The sequence below is a fragment of the Myxine glutinosa genome, chromosome 13, assembly GCF_964187855.1.
Source record: "Myxine glutinosa chromosome 13, kmMyxGlut1.1, whole genome shotgun sequence".
NCBI lineage: Eukaryota > Metazoa > Chordata > Myxini > Myxiniformes > Myxinidae > Myxine > Myxine glutinosa.
The window spans coordinates 10,235,794-10,254,877 of record NC_136273.1 but is presented as its reverse complement, the minus strand read 5'-3'; the positions used below and the strand labels follow the sequence as shown (position 1 = coordinate 10,254,877).

At 42.0% G+C, this 19,084-nt stretch overlaps 1 protein-coding gene across 4 annotated transcripts in view; it reads right to left on the bottom strand.

The window, feature by feature from the left end:
* NUP214 (nucleoporin 214) overlaps nucleotides 1–19,084 on the bottom strand; it is a 156,193-nt gene that overhangs the window by 124,861 nt on the left and 12,248 nt on the right. For all 4 annotated transcript variants that reach the window (XM_068133742.2, XM_068133744.2, XM_068133743.2 and 1 more), the window contains exons 2-4: nucleotides 17,919–18,114; nucleotides 15,835–15,983; nucleotides 8,544–8,745 (exon numbers count right to left, since the gene is read on the bottom strand). In XM_068133742.2, the coding sequence (XP_067989843.2) occupies nucleotides 8,544–8,745; nucleotides 15,835–15,983; nucleotides 17,919–18,114 (547 nt within the window). The remainder of the gene's footprint in view (nucleotides 1–8,543; nucleotides 8,746–15,834; nucleotides 15,984–17,918; nucleotides 18,115–19,084) is intronic.

Genomic DNA, 19,084 nt, shown 5'->3' with positions numbered 1-19,084 from the left:
TTTCAAATAATGCACCATTTCTTCCAGCAAATTGTTGAGAAATGAAAAAATATCTTGGTGTCCACATATGTATTTCTTTGGTTCGCAGTGGAACAAAACAAAAAAAGCTGAAAAAATTACTAAACCGTAGCTTATTCCACACAATAATCCAAAAATGGCTCGCACAATATTATTGGCACCTTTTAGAAGTTGTTAGAAATAATTAGATTTCAAGCAGGTGATTCTCCTTTACTTTGGAATTTAAATCACCCATGGTGAGTTGCAGGTGCCTGCAATATAACTAGAGCTTCCAGGGAAGCAGAACTCAACTGATCTGACTGGACAACTTTAAAGTAGGTCAGTTGTCTGTACTAGATTTGACTTAAATGAAAAGCCAACAACCTTGTGAAATAATTTTAAGGTCCTTGTATCCTTATACTTGTCCTTCTTTTCCAATTGATACAATGTTACACTTTGCAACAATGTAATCGGCTCACATCGGGTTGACATGCAATAGCAACATACCTTGTGTGGTAAGAGTCTCACACACCAAGTTTGATCAAAATCCATAAATATTTGTGAACGTTACTCTTCACGTCGTTTCGGAACTGAAAACAATATGGCGGCCTATGGCGGCCATTTTGTGACGGATCGGGTTGGAATGCAACAGCAACCTACCTTGTGTGGTAAGGGTTAAACATTCTAAGTTTGATCAAAATCTGTTAATATTTGTGGATGATAGAGTGTTAGTCGTTTTCATGACCAAAAACAAAATGGTCGCCTAAGTCCGCCATTTTTCAACGGATCGGGCTGAAATGTAATACCAACCTGGTCCTTAGGGTAAGGATGCTGCATATCACGTTTGATCAGAATCGGTTGATATTTGTGGACGCTGGAGTGTTAACGTCGAAAAGTTAACGGACGACAGACAGACGACGACGACAGACGACTGACGCCAGAGGGTTCAGTATGTGATGAACGGTAGTCCAGTTGAGTTAAAAATAACTCAATCAGCCAGTTTGAACAGAGAAAAGGAGTCATTCTGCTGTTTTGTGTCACTGTGTGATTGTGTGAACCACAATGAGCATGGAGAAAAGAAAGAAAACCACAGAAATGTCTGAGGAGGTCAGACACAAGATTGTAGCCAAGCATGGACAATCTCAAGACTACAAACGCATCTCCAGAGACCTTGATGTTTTTGTGTCCACCGTATGCAATGTTATCAGGAAGATTAAGGCCCATGGAACCGTAGCCAACCTCCCTGGACATGGCCGCAAGAGAAAACTTGATTGAAGATTGCAGTGAAGGATTGTTGGAATGGTGGAGAAGGCACCTCGATCAACCACCAAACAGATTCAAGCTGACCTTCAGACACAAGGTACGACAGTTTCAACTCGCACCATCAGCCACCAACTCAATGAAAGGGTGTTCTATGGTAGGAGACCCAGGGGGATCCCACTGCGAAGAAAGCCCGACTGGAGTTTTCCAAAACACACCTGAACAAACCAAAATCTTTCTGGGAGAATGTCCTGTGGACAGATAAGACCAAATTAGAGCTTTTTGGGAAAGCACATCATCTCTATGTTTACAGAAAACAAAATGAAGCCTTCAAAGAAAAGAACACTTTCCCGACAGTCAAATATGGAGGGGGTTCAGTGATGTTTTGGGGTTGCTGTGCTGCCTATGGCACTTGGTGCCTTGAATGTGTGCATGGAATTATTAAATCAGGAGATTACCAAGGCATTTCGGAGTGCAATGTTCAACCCAGTCTCAGAAAGCTGGGTCTCCGTCGAAGGTCATGGGTCTTGCAGCAGGACAATGACCCCACCCAAACACACTTCAAAAAACACCCAGGAATGGTTCAAGACAAAACGCTGGACTGTTCTGAAGTGGCCAGCAATGAGTCCAGATTTAAATCCTATTGAACACCTGTGGGGAGTTCTGAAAACAGCAGTTGGGAGAAGGCACTCCTTCAAATCTGGGAGAACTGGAGCAGTTTGCACAAGAGGGATGGATCAAACTGCCAGTGGAGAGGTGTCGGAAGCTCATTCATGACTATACAATCACGTGAAAAAGCAAGTACACCCCATGTAAAGTTTTGACTTTTTCAACATATTTCAACATAAAGCTATTTGATCTTCATTTCAACAATATTGACAGATAAAGGTGATATAATACAACAAATATCATGAAACATTTACATTTTGTAGTCCATTGTATAATTTAAATAAACATAAATGCAAATTTCACATGTGGAAAAAGTAAGTACACCCCTACATTTATCACTACTTCAAATACCTAAAATTAGAATCAGGTGCACCAGCTCAGGTGCAAATGATTAGAACATCGTCAGAGAGGTACTTGGAGGAACCTGTCTTATTTAAACCTCAGACATTTAGTTTGGTTTGCTCTTTGTTGTTGAAGTGTGCGGCATCACCTTGCCAAGATCAAAATAGCTCTCTGAGGCCTTCAAAAAGAAGGTTATAGATGCCTATGAGCCTCGGAAGGTATTTAAAAAGATCTCCAAACAATTTGAAATCAATCATTCGCCTGTCCAGAAGATCATCCTCAAGTGGAGAAGATTCCAAAAAACTGCCAACTTGTTCAGGCCAGGCCGCCCCAGCAAGTTCAGCCCGAGAGTAGACCGCAAGATGCTGAAAGAAGTCTCTAAGGAACCCAGAATGTCGTCACGGGACCTAGAGGTAGCTCTTGCCACTGTTGATGTCAAAGTGCACGAGTCTATCATTAGAAAGAGGCTGCACAAATTTGATCTACATGGGAGGTGTGCCAGGAGGAAACCTTTGCTGTCCAGAAAGAACATCAGGGCAAGACTAAAGTTTGCCAATGAACACCTGGGCAAAGACCAGCACTTCTGGAACAATGTGCTCTGGACAGATGAGTCAAAGGTAGAGCTATTTGGCCACAGTACCAGAAGACATGTTTGGCGAAAACCAAAGACAGCATTTGACCACAAGAACCTGATACCAACTGTAAAGCATGGTGGTGGAAATATTATGGTTTGGGGCAGCTTTGCTGCATCAGGGCCTGGGCAGCTGACCATCATAGAATCCACTATAAATTCTTCATTGTACCAGAGGGTGCTTGAGGATAATGTGAGGCCATCTGTCAGAAAGTTGAAGCTCTACCGAAGGTGGACCTTGCAACATGACAATGACCCTAAACATACCAGTAAATCCACCAGGTTATGGCTGAAAAGAAAGAAATGGAGAGTTCTGGAATGGCCAAGTCAAAGCCCGGATCTAAATCCCATTGAGATGTTGTGGGGGGGATTTGAAACAAGCTGTGCATGCAAGAAACCCCTCAAACATCGCACAGCTGAAAGAATTCTGCATGGAGGAGTGGGCAAAAATTTCTCCCAGTCGATGTCAGAGACTGGTAGACAGTTATAAGAACTGAAACGCCTACTTAATTGTTTCTGCCAAAGGGGGCAATACCACCTATTGGAGCCAAGGGTGTACTTACTTTTTCCACATGCGAAATTTGCATTTGAATGATGCAATGGACTACAAAATGTAAATGTTTCATGATATTTGTTATATTATATCACCTTTATCTATCAATATTGTTGAAATGAAGATCAAATAGCTGTATGTTGAAATATGTTGAAAAAGTCAAAACTTTACATGGGGTGTACTTACTTTTTCACGTGACTGTAGGAAGCGCTTGACTGCAGTTATTTTGTCCAAAGGCCATGCTACAAAATATTAAGTCCTACCAAATATTAAGTCTAGGGTGTCAATAATTTTGTCAATGGCATTTCTTTTCTTTCTTTTTTTCATTAAGTTCTGAATAAAAAACAAAGGTTCTGTAATATTAACAGTCAAATAAAGAATTGTAGAGACCAAATACTTTTGTCAATTTCAACTTATTTTTCGAGAAAATTGTGAGTTATTTGAAAAAAGTGCAAGGGCGCCAATATGTTTGGTCACGACTGTGGTGTGGTGTTGTGTGGTGCTGTGACACGTGACTATAAAAAAGGAGATGGTGAGGAGCCGTGATACATGACGATTACAGAGGAGACAGTGTGAAGACATGACAGAGGAGACGGTAAGGAGCCGTGACAGGTGACGACAGAGGAGACGGTGAGGAGCCGTGACACGTGACGACTACGTGAAATACAAACCTGTATTTCAGTGGTCTTAACTAGCCTATTAGGGCTGGTAGGATGGCCTAGATGTACGCACACTCACCTCTGAGTGGTATACCCTGGGATTTAATCCCGACTGGGCAGGGCGATTCATCAATGTGATCCGTCCCTCAGATGGAGGTTAAACTGGCATCACATCTGCCAGCATTGGTTGGTGGTCGTTAAATATCCTCTGCATAATCTACACCACCTCAACCCCTCTCTCCCCCTCCACCCCCCCCAATTGACCCCACATACAAACTACCTAGCGAACCATGCTTTTGGATCACTGCCCGCCTGGCAGAACTAGCACCATCTTGATTAATTTGGGACGCTCATGTAATCAATCAGCAGCGCTGCCCTGGCTGACCTGCCTGACCTCCTACCCTAGGCTGTTCTCATAATTGTGTGCGCGCACGCATACACAAACACTGACCGGTCTTTCTCCTCCCCATCCGACTCCTATCACCCCCCCCCCCCCCCACCCTCAAAGCACTCATCCCCAACTCACCCCTCCCCCCCCCCCCTCACTCACTCTTTTCATCACCTCCTCACTCCATCCCTTTTCTTCTCCTCCCCCCACTCAGTATCTCCTTCTCTTCCTCCTCCCTCTTCACTCACTACCTCCCTCCCTCCCTCTTCACTCACTACCTCCCTCCCTCTTTTCTTTCTCCCCCCTCGGTCTCCCCTCCCATTCCTTGTGTCTCGTTATCCTTAATACCTTAAAGTTGTACTTATTCAGCTTACAACAATTGAATGTTTTTCACATAAATTCACAAAATAAATTCACAAAATCAAAAATCACTCACTTTTCATTAAAAAATCGGTTCTCTCAGTTCTCAGTAATAACTCAGTTCTCCCACTAAAATCACTCAGTTTAATGCTAATAAAATAGTGGATGTATTCAACCGAGGCTGTTTATTCCTGATATGTAAAACACCCTGCAACCCATGCCTACAGAAAACACTTTTTGGAATGCCAGCCGCACTTTCCATCCAATCATCATGTAACTTTGTTAAAAAAAAAAAAATAAAAAAAAAAAAATTATATATATACTGTATATACGTATATATATATATATATATATATATATATATATATATATATATATACATACATATACATTGTATATACATATACATATATCCATGGGTAGGTGCTCCTATGTTGAAAGTTATGTGTCCATCGCTTAAGTGGTTGTGGAGAAAACCAATTTCAACCAATAAAACCAATAAAAAAACCAATAAAGGTGAAAAAGTATGGGTGGAATAAAAAAAAGTGAGGTCATCAACCGACGTTACACAACATGGTCACGATGGTTGTGGATGCCTATTACTGTTAAACAAATTGATAAATATAAATGTAATAAAGATTAATAGTAAGAGAAAGAGATAGAGAAATAAATAAAATAATAATTTAATGAGAAGATAAGTTAATGGTTTCTGATTACCAAAATTTAATAATTTTAGTCACTAATGCAATTTTAACTATAAAGCATGTGAAAATACAAAGCCCATCCACGTCGGTTTGTATTCAGTTGTCGTCGTCTTGTTTTGTATGCTCAAAATATCGAAAACAGTTTAAAAAAACCAGGGAACCTGAACTCAACTGGTCTTTATCAATATGGTTAGAATATGCATAATAGAACCACAAACTATATAGCTTACGGTATATGTGCTAAAAATATATGACAAAAATTGATTTTTCAATATGGCCGCCCTGCCGCACCTATTTTTGGGCGTGCAACGCCCAAATGCAATCCCAAACTAGTTTATGTCTTAAAGATGCTGCATAACAAGTTTCATCAAATTTAATCAATATTTGTGACTTTTAGAGCGTAGACGTCAAATTGTTTACAGACGACAGACAGACAGACGACAGACGGACGACGGACACTGGGTGTCGACAAAAACTCAGCTGGACATAGTCCAGTTGAGTTTAAAACACTAAATGAAAATTGATGATTTTATGCAGCCTTGACCTTTGAGCCTTAGATATAAAAAGAATCAGCTTCTAGCTTTTGAACGGTGAACCAATTATGTGACCCAATGTGCAAATTCTTAAAATTTCAGGTCAATTGGACAAAAAATTTATGACTTTAGCAACCTTGACCTTTGACTGAAAAAAACCAATCGGCTTGTTGCTTTTGATTGGTGAACCAACTCAGTGACCCAATATGCAAATTCTTAAAATTTCAGGTGAATCAGAAGAAAATTGACGATTTTATGTGACGCTGACCTTTAACCTTTTGACAAAATTATTAATTCATCTTCTCCATATTATCATAATAAATTGATGACAATAGCTCAAATGGTAAAAAAAAGTTACGGCGCAGACACACGGGACGGGCTAACTAGAATTGCAAGCAGTGATGAAAGGTTTCCAGACAAAATGGTCGCCATACCACATGATTGATGACGTCATCATTTCAAGAAGTTTTCCTCACGGGGAGTTAATCATACCTGTAACGTTTGGTTTGGATCGGTTATGCGGTTCTGGAGATATAGATTTTCACTTTTTTTTTTTTCTTACATCCAAGATGGCCACCATATCACCTGACTGATGATGTCATAGTTTAGAAACATTTTTCCTCATGTGGAGTTGATCATAGATATGAAATTTAGGACTGATCCATTCAGCAGTTCTGGACAAAAATATTTAAAGGTTTTCCTTGAATCCAAGATGGCCACCATACCACGTGACTTATGAGGTCATAGTTTACAAATATTTTCACACATTACTAGTCAATCACATGCATGGCATTTTGCATTGATCCAGTAAGCGCTACTTCGGAAAAGATTATTTAATTTTTTGCCTAAATTCAAGATAGCGGCCAACCACTACTGATGACGTCATAGTTTGTGAATATTTTTCCCCCATATAAACAAATGTTTAAAGTTTCGTAACGATTGGATAAGCGGTTTCGAAGAAGTAGATTTTTAAAGTTTTATTTTTAAATCTAATATGACCACCAAACCATGTGACTGCTGACGTTTATTTTTTTTTGCAAACGTTTATCCCCATGGCTCGTCGATCATATTTGTAAGATTTTGCATTGTTCCATTCATCGGTTCTGAAGAAGATGTTTAAAGTTTATGATGTCATAGGCAATGGCAGCCAATGCAAGTCAAAATTACAAAAACAAAATTTGTGATACACTAACATTGGTATCTATAATGAGTGAACGTTTCATAGAGGTTTTCTCGGAATCTCCACAAATTTAGTGAGAATAATAATAATCTTTACAAGAATAATTGGCTTCCAGTGGGAACCTCAATGGAAGCCGAATAACAACCTCCTGAAAAAAATGTCGTTTAATCATCTCTCTGGAGAAAATATGACAGATCATGCCAGACGATCACTCATGTACCAAGATCATGTGCAACCTTTTGAGTAGTTCCAGCTTTGCTAGTTCAATGTGGAACTGTCGTTCCATACATTGTGAAGTGAACGAGTAGTTTGGTGATAATCGTAGAACAAATACCTGCCTCTCATACAAAGTAGTGACGTTTGGTCTTCAAGCTAGACCATAGCCTATAAAACAATTTCAGGGCACACAATTTGGTGGAGAGGTTGGGTATGTGACAAGGACAAAGTTATTATATTTTGGTGAAGATCCAGATTCTGATCTGGATCCGAGAATTTTTAAAATGATTCTTCACCATCGAGAGATAGGGCAGACTATGATGTACAGCACAATATCTAAAAAAGTTGTGGACAGATTCAGACAAAAACTTGTGGACAGGTTACATGGGTCACCAGGACGAATAGATTCGATTTTGGTGAAGATCCAAATAAGAGAGTTTTAAAAATTTCTCTAGTGATTTTTCACCATTAAGTGATAGGGCCAAAACCGATATATAGCATGCTATTTTTTTTAATGTTGTGGACGGATTATAACAAAACTAGGTGGATAAGTTGGTTTGGGGACAAAAACAAGCCGGTTCGATTTTGGTTCAGGTCCGAATCCAGATTTGGCCCTATCAGTGGGATAGAAAACGTAAATTGTTCAACCTGGTGGTGGTATGCTCTTTGAAATGCCTGACTATCTAAGTGACTTCAATCAGAATCTATATTTGCAGCTACCAAATCGTTACCTTACGGTTACAAATGCAAACTATAACGACACTCGGTAGAGTGCATTCCTACTCCAGGCTGAACAGTTTACGTTTTGTATCCCACGGATCGGGCAGATCTGCATCTGGGCCTGAAATAACTCAAATGAGCTTGTTCTTGTCACCTCACCAACTCATCCACCAAATGTCATCTGAATCAGTTCACAACTTTCTGAGATATCCTGCTCACAGACAAACGAACAGACATGGATGAAACAACCTATGTCACCTTCAATGGCAGAGGTAATAAGAGCAAAAGTTTAAATGGCTCCATAACTTCCTTTACTCCAAAATTCAGTTACCGGCAGTCACCCCCGTGTTGGGCGGAAGACATCCTGTGGTCGTTATTGTATCACCGATTGAAAGTAATACAAGAGAACCAGTATCTGTGCAAACAGCCAGCAAGTTGGGCTGTGCAGGGTTCCACACCATATCAATCACCACCTCACGTGACTCGGAACGCAAATGCATCACTCCGAATGGCTGCACGCGTGTAACTGCATTCTGCAAACACAAAAATAAACATCTTGAAAATCTAATCAAAAACAAGCTTCCTCCTCAGATTTCATACATTAAGCAGCACCGAGATGTGGTGACCGTCTTTTGTTTTGAAGAAGTATTTGGATGAGGGAAAAAGGAATTTTTTTCATGATGCGTGGATGGTCCAAAAGGATTAAACTGCAAAATATCCGCTCTGTAAAAGGGAAACTCTGAAAATGTACTTTATTCCAACACAACACAAGAAAACATATAATTTGATTCACAAAATGCAAAAGATAACTAGTAGGGTCTTTTTTTTTTTAACAATATACAAGATTTAGGCTCATGGAAGAGTGACGTGACAGATAGTGCAGCGGCATAGCAAAAATTTAAGAAGAATTGTGCATTTTGTGATGGAAGCACCAAATTTGGCACAATGATAGAATGTTATATTTAGAACATTTTCAGATATGGAACCACTTTGAAATTCACCCAAGGTCGCCGCCATATTGGATTTCAAAATGGCGGCTTTAAAAATCTGTAACCCTTAGGGGGGGTGGCGGAAACAAATCCTACAGGCACAATTATTGCCCCATTCACCCTATATCTTTTCTAACATCAGTAGACACATTACAGCGGCGATTCTGAGCTCAAGGGAACATCTAGGGGTCTGGGGAGTGAAAAATTTGAAAATTTCGGCCAAAAATACCCCTAAAAGAGGTCATTTGGTGTCAAATTTCAGGGGGGGTCGTGTATTGTCCTGTAGATAAAACATGCTGGTCCGTTGATTAACCCCTAATTAAACGACTTTTTTGTTTGTTTGCTCCATCCAGGTTTCAATCATGTCGAAGCAGTTCAAGTTAGTTCATGTTACCAAGCATGTAACTTCAACGCCAAAGACGCCACTGGACTGGGAACTCTGTGTTCTGTGTCAAGTTGATATAGGAGAGTCCCTACAGTGTCCTGCTGTCACGAAAAGAACTGATGCAGGTGCTGGATACAAGACACTTGAAGACAATCTATCAGCATTCAATAAACTAGGCAAGCTGCCACAAGACGTGGACTTGCAACGACTGGATGAAGGCCAAGGGATAGCTGCCACTCTAGCTGCCCACCAAGCCAAGTGGCACAAGTCATGCAGGGTGAAATATAACACTACCAAGCTACAGCGGGTACAGAAGAGAAGTCATTCAGAGGGAAGCCCTATCCCCAGTACAATCACAGATAAGTACAAGCTTACTAGGTCTCAGGCAGCTTGTGTTGATAGCATATGCGACAATTTGTGCTTCTTCTGCCAGCAAGAGCTTGGTTTGGAGTTTCATCAAGCAGCGACATTGGAACTAGATAAACACGTTCGCAAGGCTGCAGAGTTTCTTCAGGATACCACTTTGTTAGCCCAACTGAGTGCTGGGGACATGGTCACAAGAGAGGCCAAGTACCATAAGAAATGTTTGACATCCCTATACAACCGTGTGAGGGCAGCAAAAAAGCTTGCTGAGCAAAGCCAGAGCACGGTAGATGTCATTTCAGCAAGAGTCCTTGCTGAACTGGTAACGTACATAGAGGAAACTGCTAAAGAAGAAGACACTGCTCCTGTATTCAAGATGGCAGACCTCACCAAGCTCTACACAATGAGAATGGAACAGTTCGGAGTTGTGCTGGAAACACGAGTCCATACAACCAGACTCAAGGAGCGTATCCTGGCACACTTCCCTGATCTGCAGGAGCACAGGCAGGGAAGAGATGTCCTGCTGGTGTTTCAGGAAGACATTGGCAGAGCATTAGCCAAGGCATGTCAACATGATATTGACAGTGATGTTGTGCACCTGGCACGAGCTGCAGGGATTATAAGGAAGGATATGTTCCAGTCATCTCAGCCTTTCAATGGGTCCTTCTCAAACAAATGTCAAGAAGAGTCTGTGCCACAACTGCTGCTGACAATGGTCTCCATGATTTTAGAGGGCGCAGGCATCAAAGATCAGGCATGTCAGTCATCGGCATCGGCGTCTGTGACAATAGCTCAACTTCTCAAATACAACAGTGTGAAGCATGAGAGGAGAGGTGCAGGCACAGACGTACGACACAGCATTAGTCAAGAGACTCCTTTGCCAATATATCTTGGCTTGATGCTTCATGCCCATACGAGAAAGAGGGAACTGGTTGACACATTATCTGGACTAGGGATCAGCATTGCCTATGATAGAGTGCTACGGATCTCTGCAGAGCTGGGGAACGGGGTCTGTCAGCGCTTTCGGGCGGAGAAGGTGGTCTGTCCCCCAAAGCTCCGCGGTGGAGTGTTCACCACATCAGCTGTGGATAATATAGACCACAATCCCAGTTCCACGACAGCACACGACTCCTTCCACGGAACTGGTATTTCATTGATACAACATCCAGACTATGACAATCAAGGCACAGACCGAGGTATTGTCATCATCGGGGGTGTCTCAAATGTCAAGACTGTGGAGGACCTTCCACGGTATTACACAGATGTACAACCAGTTAGTTCACTTGCCAAAAGCCACCCTGTACCAGCTGGAACCCAGGCGTCGCTGCAGAGGAATCCTGCACAAGCTGAACTGGATAAAGAGAAGAGGTGGCTCCAGACTGTGAAGGATGCATGTGACAGTGGTGACACACAGAATCCAGGAAACATTTCTTGGGCTGCACATCACACAGAGAACCAATCGGCCAAGGATACTAGTATCACAGTCACACCCACTGCCTTGCTTCCCCTCTTCCATGACCAAGCCCACTCAGTGGCAATGATCCGCCATGCCATGGATGTCGTGAAAGCAGCGATCAATGAGCTAAACCCTGGACAGATACCCGTCGTCACACTGGACCAACCACTTTATGCGATCGCCAAGCAGGTGCAATGGAACTGGCCAGACACACATGGTGAAGATCTCTTTGTGGTCATGCTGGGTGGTCTACACACAGAGATGGCAGCTTTGAAGACAGCAGGAGACTGGCTGCAAGACAGCGGTTGGACACAGGCATTGGTTCAGGCAGAGATAGCAACAGCTGGCACAGCAGACTCCTTCTTGCATGCAGCTCACGTCAGCCGTACAAGACGCGCCCACCAAGTAACTGTTGCTGCCCTACACATACTGCAGCATCGTGCATATGACATATACAACGAAAGAGCAACTGCAAGAGATGAGGAACCATTGGAGTTCGAGGCATGGTGTGACCAGAGAGCAGCGGCATGTCCACAGTTTCAGTACTGGGCCACTGTACTTAACCTGGAGCTCTGTATACTCCTCTACATACGTTCACTGAGAGAGTCCAACTTCACACTGTACATGGACACCCTACCAGAGCTAGCTGCATGGTTCGCTGCATTGGGCCATATCCACTATGCTCGCTGGTTACCAGTCCACATCAGGGACATGGGTTGGCATTGCAGAGAAACACCCAGATGTTGCTGCCAAGTTCCATGTGGGGCACTTCACATCCAAGAAGACTAGGCATGCTTTCTCCGCCATCTCCCTAGACCAGGCTCATGAACAAAACAATGCCACGGTCAAAGGCGATGGCGGGGCAGTGGGCCTAACTGAAAATCCAAGTGCCCTTCGACGGTGGATGGTGGCTGGCCCCGAAGTTGCTCGGGTCATCACAGAATTTGAGACCTCACAGCAACTGCGCCAAAGGGGAGAGCACACCCACCACCATGAGCAAACCGACAGTGTGCAGAAGAAGTTCGTCCAAGATGTCCGTGCACTGACAACAGTCATCGAAGAGATGGGCAGCCCCTTTGAAGAAGAAAGCACAGATTTGCTGGTCCTGGGCACACTGGAGATCTTGGGCCCAGCTGTTGTAGATACTGTGCGTACAGCTTTACAGATTGGGAGAGATCAGTTCCATTCATTTGAGAAGGAACGTCTGGCAGACAGATCCAAGCCACTCAATGATGTCATCAAACGCAACAAACTCCCGTTGTTTTCATCCATCAAGGTCAAAGCTGCCCAGAAGAGCAAACAACAAGTAGCCTCTGCAAAGAGTGATTCAGAGCTCTTCTCCAGACTATACATCGCATGCCAAACCAGAGATGGGGGTCTTGAGCAGTTCTTCAAACATGAGAACAGCGCACATCCGCCAGCACTCTCGCAAAATGGACAGCTCCGCTTTGGTTCCAAAGCTGACTTGTTGCAGCCCTTAGAACAGCTTGTCGAAACAAAGTCGGACCCATCACAAGTATCTTCTGTGATCCTCGATGGAGCTGTAATAGTTCAAATGCTGAGCCCAGGCCAGACCAAAACATTTCTTGACTATGCCACAAAAGTATTCGTTCCATACATTATGTCACAGCTTCAACATCGATCTCGTCTCGATCTAGTGTGGGACCGCTATGCAAAGTCAGGCAGCCTGAAGGCAACTGCAAGGACCAACAGAGGCAAGGGAATACGCAGACGTGTCACTGGCTCTGCCCTCCTACCAGGCAACTGGCACAGTTTCCTCCGTGTCGACGAGAACAAGGAGGAACTCTTCAGCTTTCTGTCTAAGCAGGTCACGGAGTCCATCGATGTGCCAGACAAACAGCTGATTGCTACTGACGGTGAACAGGTAATGTGGATGATGTATGTTAGTGTGTGTTAGTGAAAGTGTGTGTATGTGTCTGGGTGGTGAGAGTGGGTGCGTGCCTGCTTGTGTGTTTGAGAGTGTGTGTACAATCTTCTGTGGTTTCAGTACATATTATACAATGTATTATTGATTTATGCTGTTGTAGAGTAAATTCTTACCCACATATGTGTATTCTTTTCATATAATTTAATTTTGATTATATAATCCCGATTTGTATTATCTATTCGGAAGAATATTTTGTATTGTATATATAATCTTTAGCTGTCCACGGTACACTCCCTCAAATTGTTAAGAAAGGCCTATTGGCCATAGTGTTCTTGAATTGCTTTTTTCTTTCCTGGCATCTTGGGGGAGTGTACACGAACAGGCTACTGTTATATGTGCAATGTCATATTGTATGATTTCATGTGTTTGATGCCAAGTAAATAACAATAATAATAATAATAATAATAATAATAATAATAATAATAATAATTGCCCTGTATTTATGTACTTGAAATAATGTACTGAAATAAATTAATAAATGTTATGCAGATTCATGTCAGGTTTTATTCGTGACCACCTACACCAAAGGAATTCACATTTAATTTACATCACGGTATTGTTCATGCTTACACCAACAGGTCATTGCTGTACCACCATGTGCAGACACAGCCGCTTTGGCCCCGTGCAATCACGAGGAAGCAGACACGCGCATGATGCTCCACGCAGCAGCTGCTATGAAATCTGGACACCGCAGAGTACTCATCCGCACCGTGGACACAGATGTGGTGGTTCTCGCTGTGTGGATGGCCCAGGAGCTTAATGAGGTAGTGGACGAACTCTGGTTAGCGTTTGGAACCGGAAAGAACTTCTGCTACATAGCAGCACACGAGCTGTCTGCTACCCTGGGACCAGACAAAGCCAAGGCACTGCCAATCTTCCATGCAATCACAGGGTGTGATACCGTCTCGAGCTTTGCAGGTCGTGGCAAGAAAACAGCATGGGCAGTATGGGAAACTTTTCCAGAAGTGACCAATGCATTCCTGGACCTGGCATCTGCACCAAGTGAGATCTCTGAGGATACACTGGCAACCCTGGAGAGATACGTAGTGCTTCTGTACGACCGCACATGCACATGTTCTGAGGTGAATCTGGCAAGAAAGAAACTCTTTGCAAAGAAATCTCGATCCATTGAAGCAATACCTCCAACACAGGCCGCCCTAGTACAACACGTGAAGAGAGCAACTTACCAGGGTGGACATTGTTGGGGACAGTCTCTTGTCCCACACTGCTATCTCCCATCACCATGCGACTGGGGGTGGGTGGACAATAACGGACAGTTCGATCCTCTGTGGACAACACTACCAGAAGCTGCCAAATCCTGCTATGAACTCATCTGTTGTGGGTGCGAAAACGGTTGCAGTGGGAGATGTAAGTGCAAGAAAGCGGCTCTGAAATGCACAGCACTGTGTGCCTGTGATGGTGACTGCTCACATTGAGTTGGAACTGTGACACTTGGCATGACTTGATGCAATACGCTCGCTAGTTCTCTTGCTGAACGTGTGTATACAATGTACGTAATATGGGATTATCAGTTGCTTATGTGCATTAAAACATATTTCAATACAACCATTCAATTCATTGACCTCAGAAATGTACATCTAGACACCAGAATCAAGTATCTAGCTGGCATAGAACCAGAGATATCGGTCAGCAGATTTTCGGAAGCCGCCATCTTGGAATCCAATATGGCGTCAGTAAATCAATTTCCGCCATCTTGAAATCCAATATGGCGTCAGTAAATCAACTTCTAAGTAGAACCATTCAATTCCTTGACCTCAAGTTTGTACATCCAGACACTAAAATCAAGGCTGTAGCTGGTATAGAACCAGAAATATTTGTAATTAAAGATTTTTAAGCCGCCATTTTGAAATCCAATATGGCGGCCACATTGGGGTGAATTCCAAAGTGGTTCCATATCTGAAAATGTTCTCCATATAATATTCTATCATTCTGCCAAATTTGGTGCTTCCATCACAAAATGCACAATTGGTTTGCTATGCCGCTGCACTAAGAGTGTACAAAAGACAAGAACTGGCTGTGAAGCGGTAGGGCCACAGCTGGACACAATAAGCAAGGGAATTAATCAACAGGAGAGATATAGAGAGAGATATAGAGAGAGATATAGAGAGAGATATAGAGAGACATATAGAGAGACATATAGAGAGACATATAGAGAGACATATAGAGAGACATATAGAGAGACATATAGAGAGACACATAGAGAGACATATAGAGAGACACAGAGAGAGAGAGGTAGAGGTAGAGGAGAGGTAGAGGTAGAGGTAGAGAGAAAGAGAGAGAGAGAGAGGTAGAGGTAGAGGTAGAGATAGAGAGAGGTAGAGGTCAAGGTAGAGGTAGAAGTAGAGGTAGAGAAGGGGACAAAACACAGTAAACTGTAAGTAAGGGGCTTAGGTGAGACTGAGGTTTGAAGAGAGTTGGGTGAGACTGAGGTCCTCAATGTGTTGGAAAAATTTCACTCACCGTGTTGGCAAAAGCACGAATATCATAAAAAGAAAGCCGAGCTCCGTCAGTCCCAGCGGAGGCAACAACCAGGGTGATGTCATCAGCACTAATGGCGATATGTTGTGCTGGAAATGCAAGTGGACACTCCAAGAAGCTCACTCCATCCACTAGCAAAAGGAAGAGAGAAACAAATACACCAACATAATGTTCAAAGTAAGCGAACCGACCACAAGAAGTTAAAGTGAGCTATCTGTATGTATTTGAGAAAATGATAAAGTACAAGAAAATTAATGAAGCTTCACCCATTTACAATCTCTATATGGTAAGGCCAAAAATAAATAAATTTTTAAACAAAGTCTATTGTTACCATTTATACAACAAACATTGGGAGGATTTAAAGTGGTACTGCATTTAAAATGGCTGCTTCTATATAATAAGGAGACATTTAAATGCGGTAGGATGGGTGGAGTAAAAAGTAAAAGTAAAAAATAAAAACTCAGAATAAAAAAACAAAATACTGATTTTCAGCATCTGTGCAAAAAGAGTACAGTATTTCAGCATTTGGGTTTGCTTCATCAGCATTTACCAATATATCCTATTTTCATCAATTCGCTGATCCCTGACATATGCTAATAAAAGGCAAAGCTTCGACTCGGTTATAAACTAGAACGGCACTCTTCAACGTCACGACGTCGACCGATATGCCTCCGCCCACATTATTACATCATTATACATACTTGTACCAAGCTTGATTTAAATCCGTTCAGGTGTTCTCTAGTTATCACATTTTTACCTGATATGACCTCTCACCTTTGATCTGTTGATGCCATAATCCAATCAGTTCATCTTTGCATCATATATATACTTGTACCAAGTTTGTACAAAATCCCATAACTTGTTCACGTTGGCACGGTAACATAATTTTACTTCACATGACCTCTGACCTTTGAACTCCTGACGCCAAAATTTAATCCGTTCATGTTTACATCATTATACATACCTCTACCAAGTTTGATTTAAATCCCTTCAGCTGTTCTCAAGTTGTCACATTTTTATCTGTGACCTCTGACCTTTGACCTCGATGCAATAATCCAATCAGTTCATCATTGCATCATACATATTATATACCAATACCAAATTTGTTCAAAATCCCATCACTTGGTCACAAGTTGGCATGGCATAATAAATTATACTTCACATGACCCCTGACCTTTGACCTCTTGACCCCAAAATCGAATCACTTTATCTTTGCATCATAATATATACTGTAATTATACCAAGATTGGTGAAACTCCCATGGCTGGTTCAAAGGTTAGCTCTGTAACAGAATTTTTACCTGATGGGGCCTCTTACATTTGACCTTTGACCTCTTTACCGCAAAATCTAATCAGTTCATTTAATCTTTTAATTGTAATTTAATCTTGTAGTTAAGTTAATCTTTACATCATTACACATACCTGTACCAAGTTTGAATTAGATCCCTTCAGCCATTCTCAAGTTATAGACCTATTACAGACTTTGACCTTTGGCCTGTTGACCCCAAAATCAAATAACTTCATCTTTGCATCATAGTACATAATTGTACCAAATTTGGTCAGAATCCCATTACTGGTTCACAAGTTCGTGGTAACAGGATTTTTACTTAACATGACCTCTGACCTTTGACCTTGTGCCCCCAAAAGCTACTCAGTTAATCTTTACCTCATACTTACCTGCACCAAGTTTGACTGAGATCCCTTCAGCTGTTGTGAAGTTATCGCGGTAATAACCTATCACAGACGGACGGACAACCTGAAAACATAATGCCTTTGCGACTTCGTCGGTGGGGGCATAAAATTCTTAATTTCAAGTCTTAATTTCAAACTATTAGGTATAAATAAAAACATGTGGAGTCGCTTGCATAACAATTAGTATTGACCACTTGAAGAAATGGCCCCAACCCTCAAAATAATTTCTCAGCATGACTGACTGTGTTCACAAGACAGCTTCAAGCAGGATAATTAAATAAAATGCACTCAAAAATAATTGGCAATTGATCTCAGCCTCACATGGTTGCAGTGATTCTTGACCAATAAGTTTTTTTCTTAAATCTCACAACATACCGACTTCATTAATGTCTCCACCAATAGTGTTGGCGTTTTGCACTGCAGCAGCACTGAGAATACGCAGGCTGTTCGGTGCGCCAATAAACACCAAGCCAAAGCGGTTGGAAACTGCGAGCAGCGAGACCCGATCACGTGGCAAATCATCTGGGGGTTCCAAGATGCGCAGCCGTTTCATCTGCCTGAACTGGAAATCCTGAATGTGGCAGAAGGGGAGAGGAGGATAATTTTTTGGCATAGCCCATAGGGCAAGGCAGTCTAGAACGGTATTTGTCTGTCTGTATGTATGTATGTATGTATGTCCCTCACAAATGTACACCAATCGGAGCTGAGGATCTGGTCACATGACAGGGGTGATGTGATGCGGTTACGTCTGTGATGCCATTATGGCGTACGATGGCTGACTCCACACACTGCCGTTTTGATTTTGATGACATTTAGGCTGAGCATATCGTCAAACCTGTCATATATCACAATCGACATGCTCTACCTTTACGTTTTTAATTCCGTGTCAAAAACACAAACAAACCGATTGTTAAAATGTCCATCAAATATAGAAAGCATAGGCACGTTACGGGTCTTCCAACGACACAGTATGTATAGGCCTTAGGCTTCATGCCTTCATGCATCACCTTCAGACCACTTCGGACAAAATAGCCCAGGTTTCTTAGTACAAAACTATAGTTTTTGTAATAATAATAATAACGTTAATAATAATGATAATAATATAGTAAATATAATTGTAACACTGCAATCCCTTTCTGCAAAGTTATTGGATTGAAGCGGTGTATGGTTCATGGTGATGAATGTGATGACTCAATGAGAAGCTGTGCACTAATTATCGCGGGAGTAAGGAATTAGCCTTGGTTTATTACAGTTTATTACAGTAACATCGTCTTCGTAATAATAATAATAATAATAATAATAACGTTAATAATAATAATATAGTAATATAATCGTAACTGCTATTTTTTCTACAAACCAGGTTTGGATTTATCGAGGAACGACTTGGCACGATGAATCATGCCCAGTTGGCAGCTGGATTTGGAAGCCAACTCGGACATGTGCTTTGCCCAAGAGAGATCAAAGATGATGGTGAGGCCCAAAGGTTTGAGGAACTAAGCTTCTTTGAGAGCTTTGTCAAGGAAGTACTTGGGAGGTTTCGC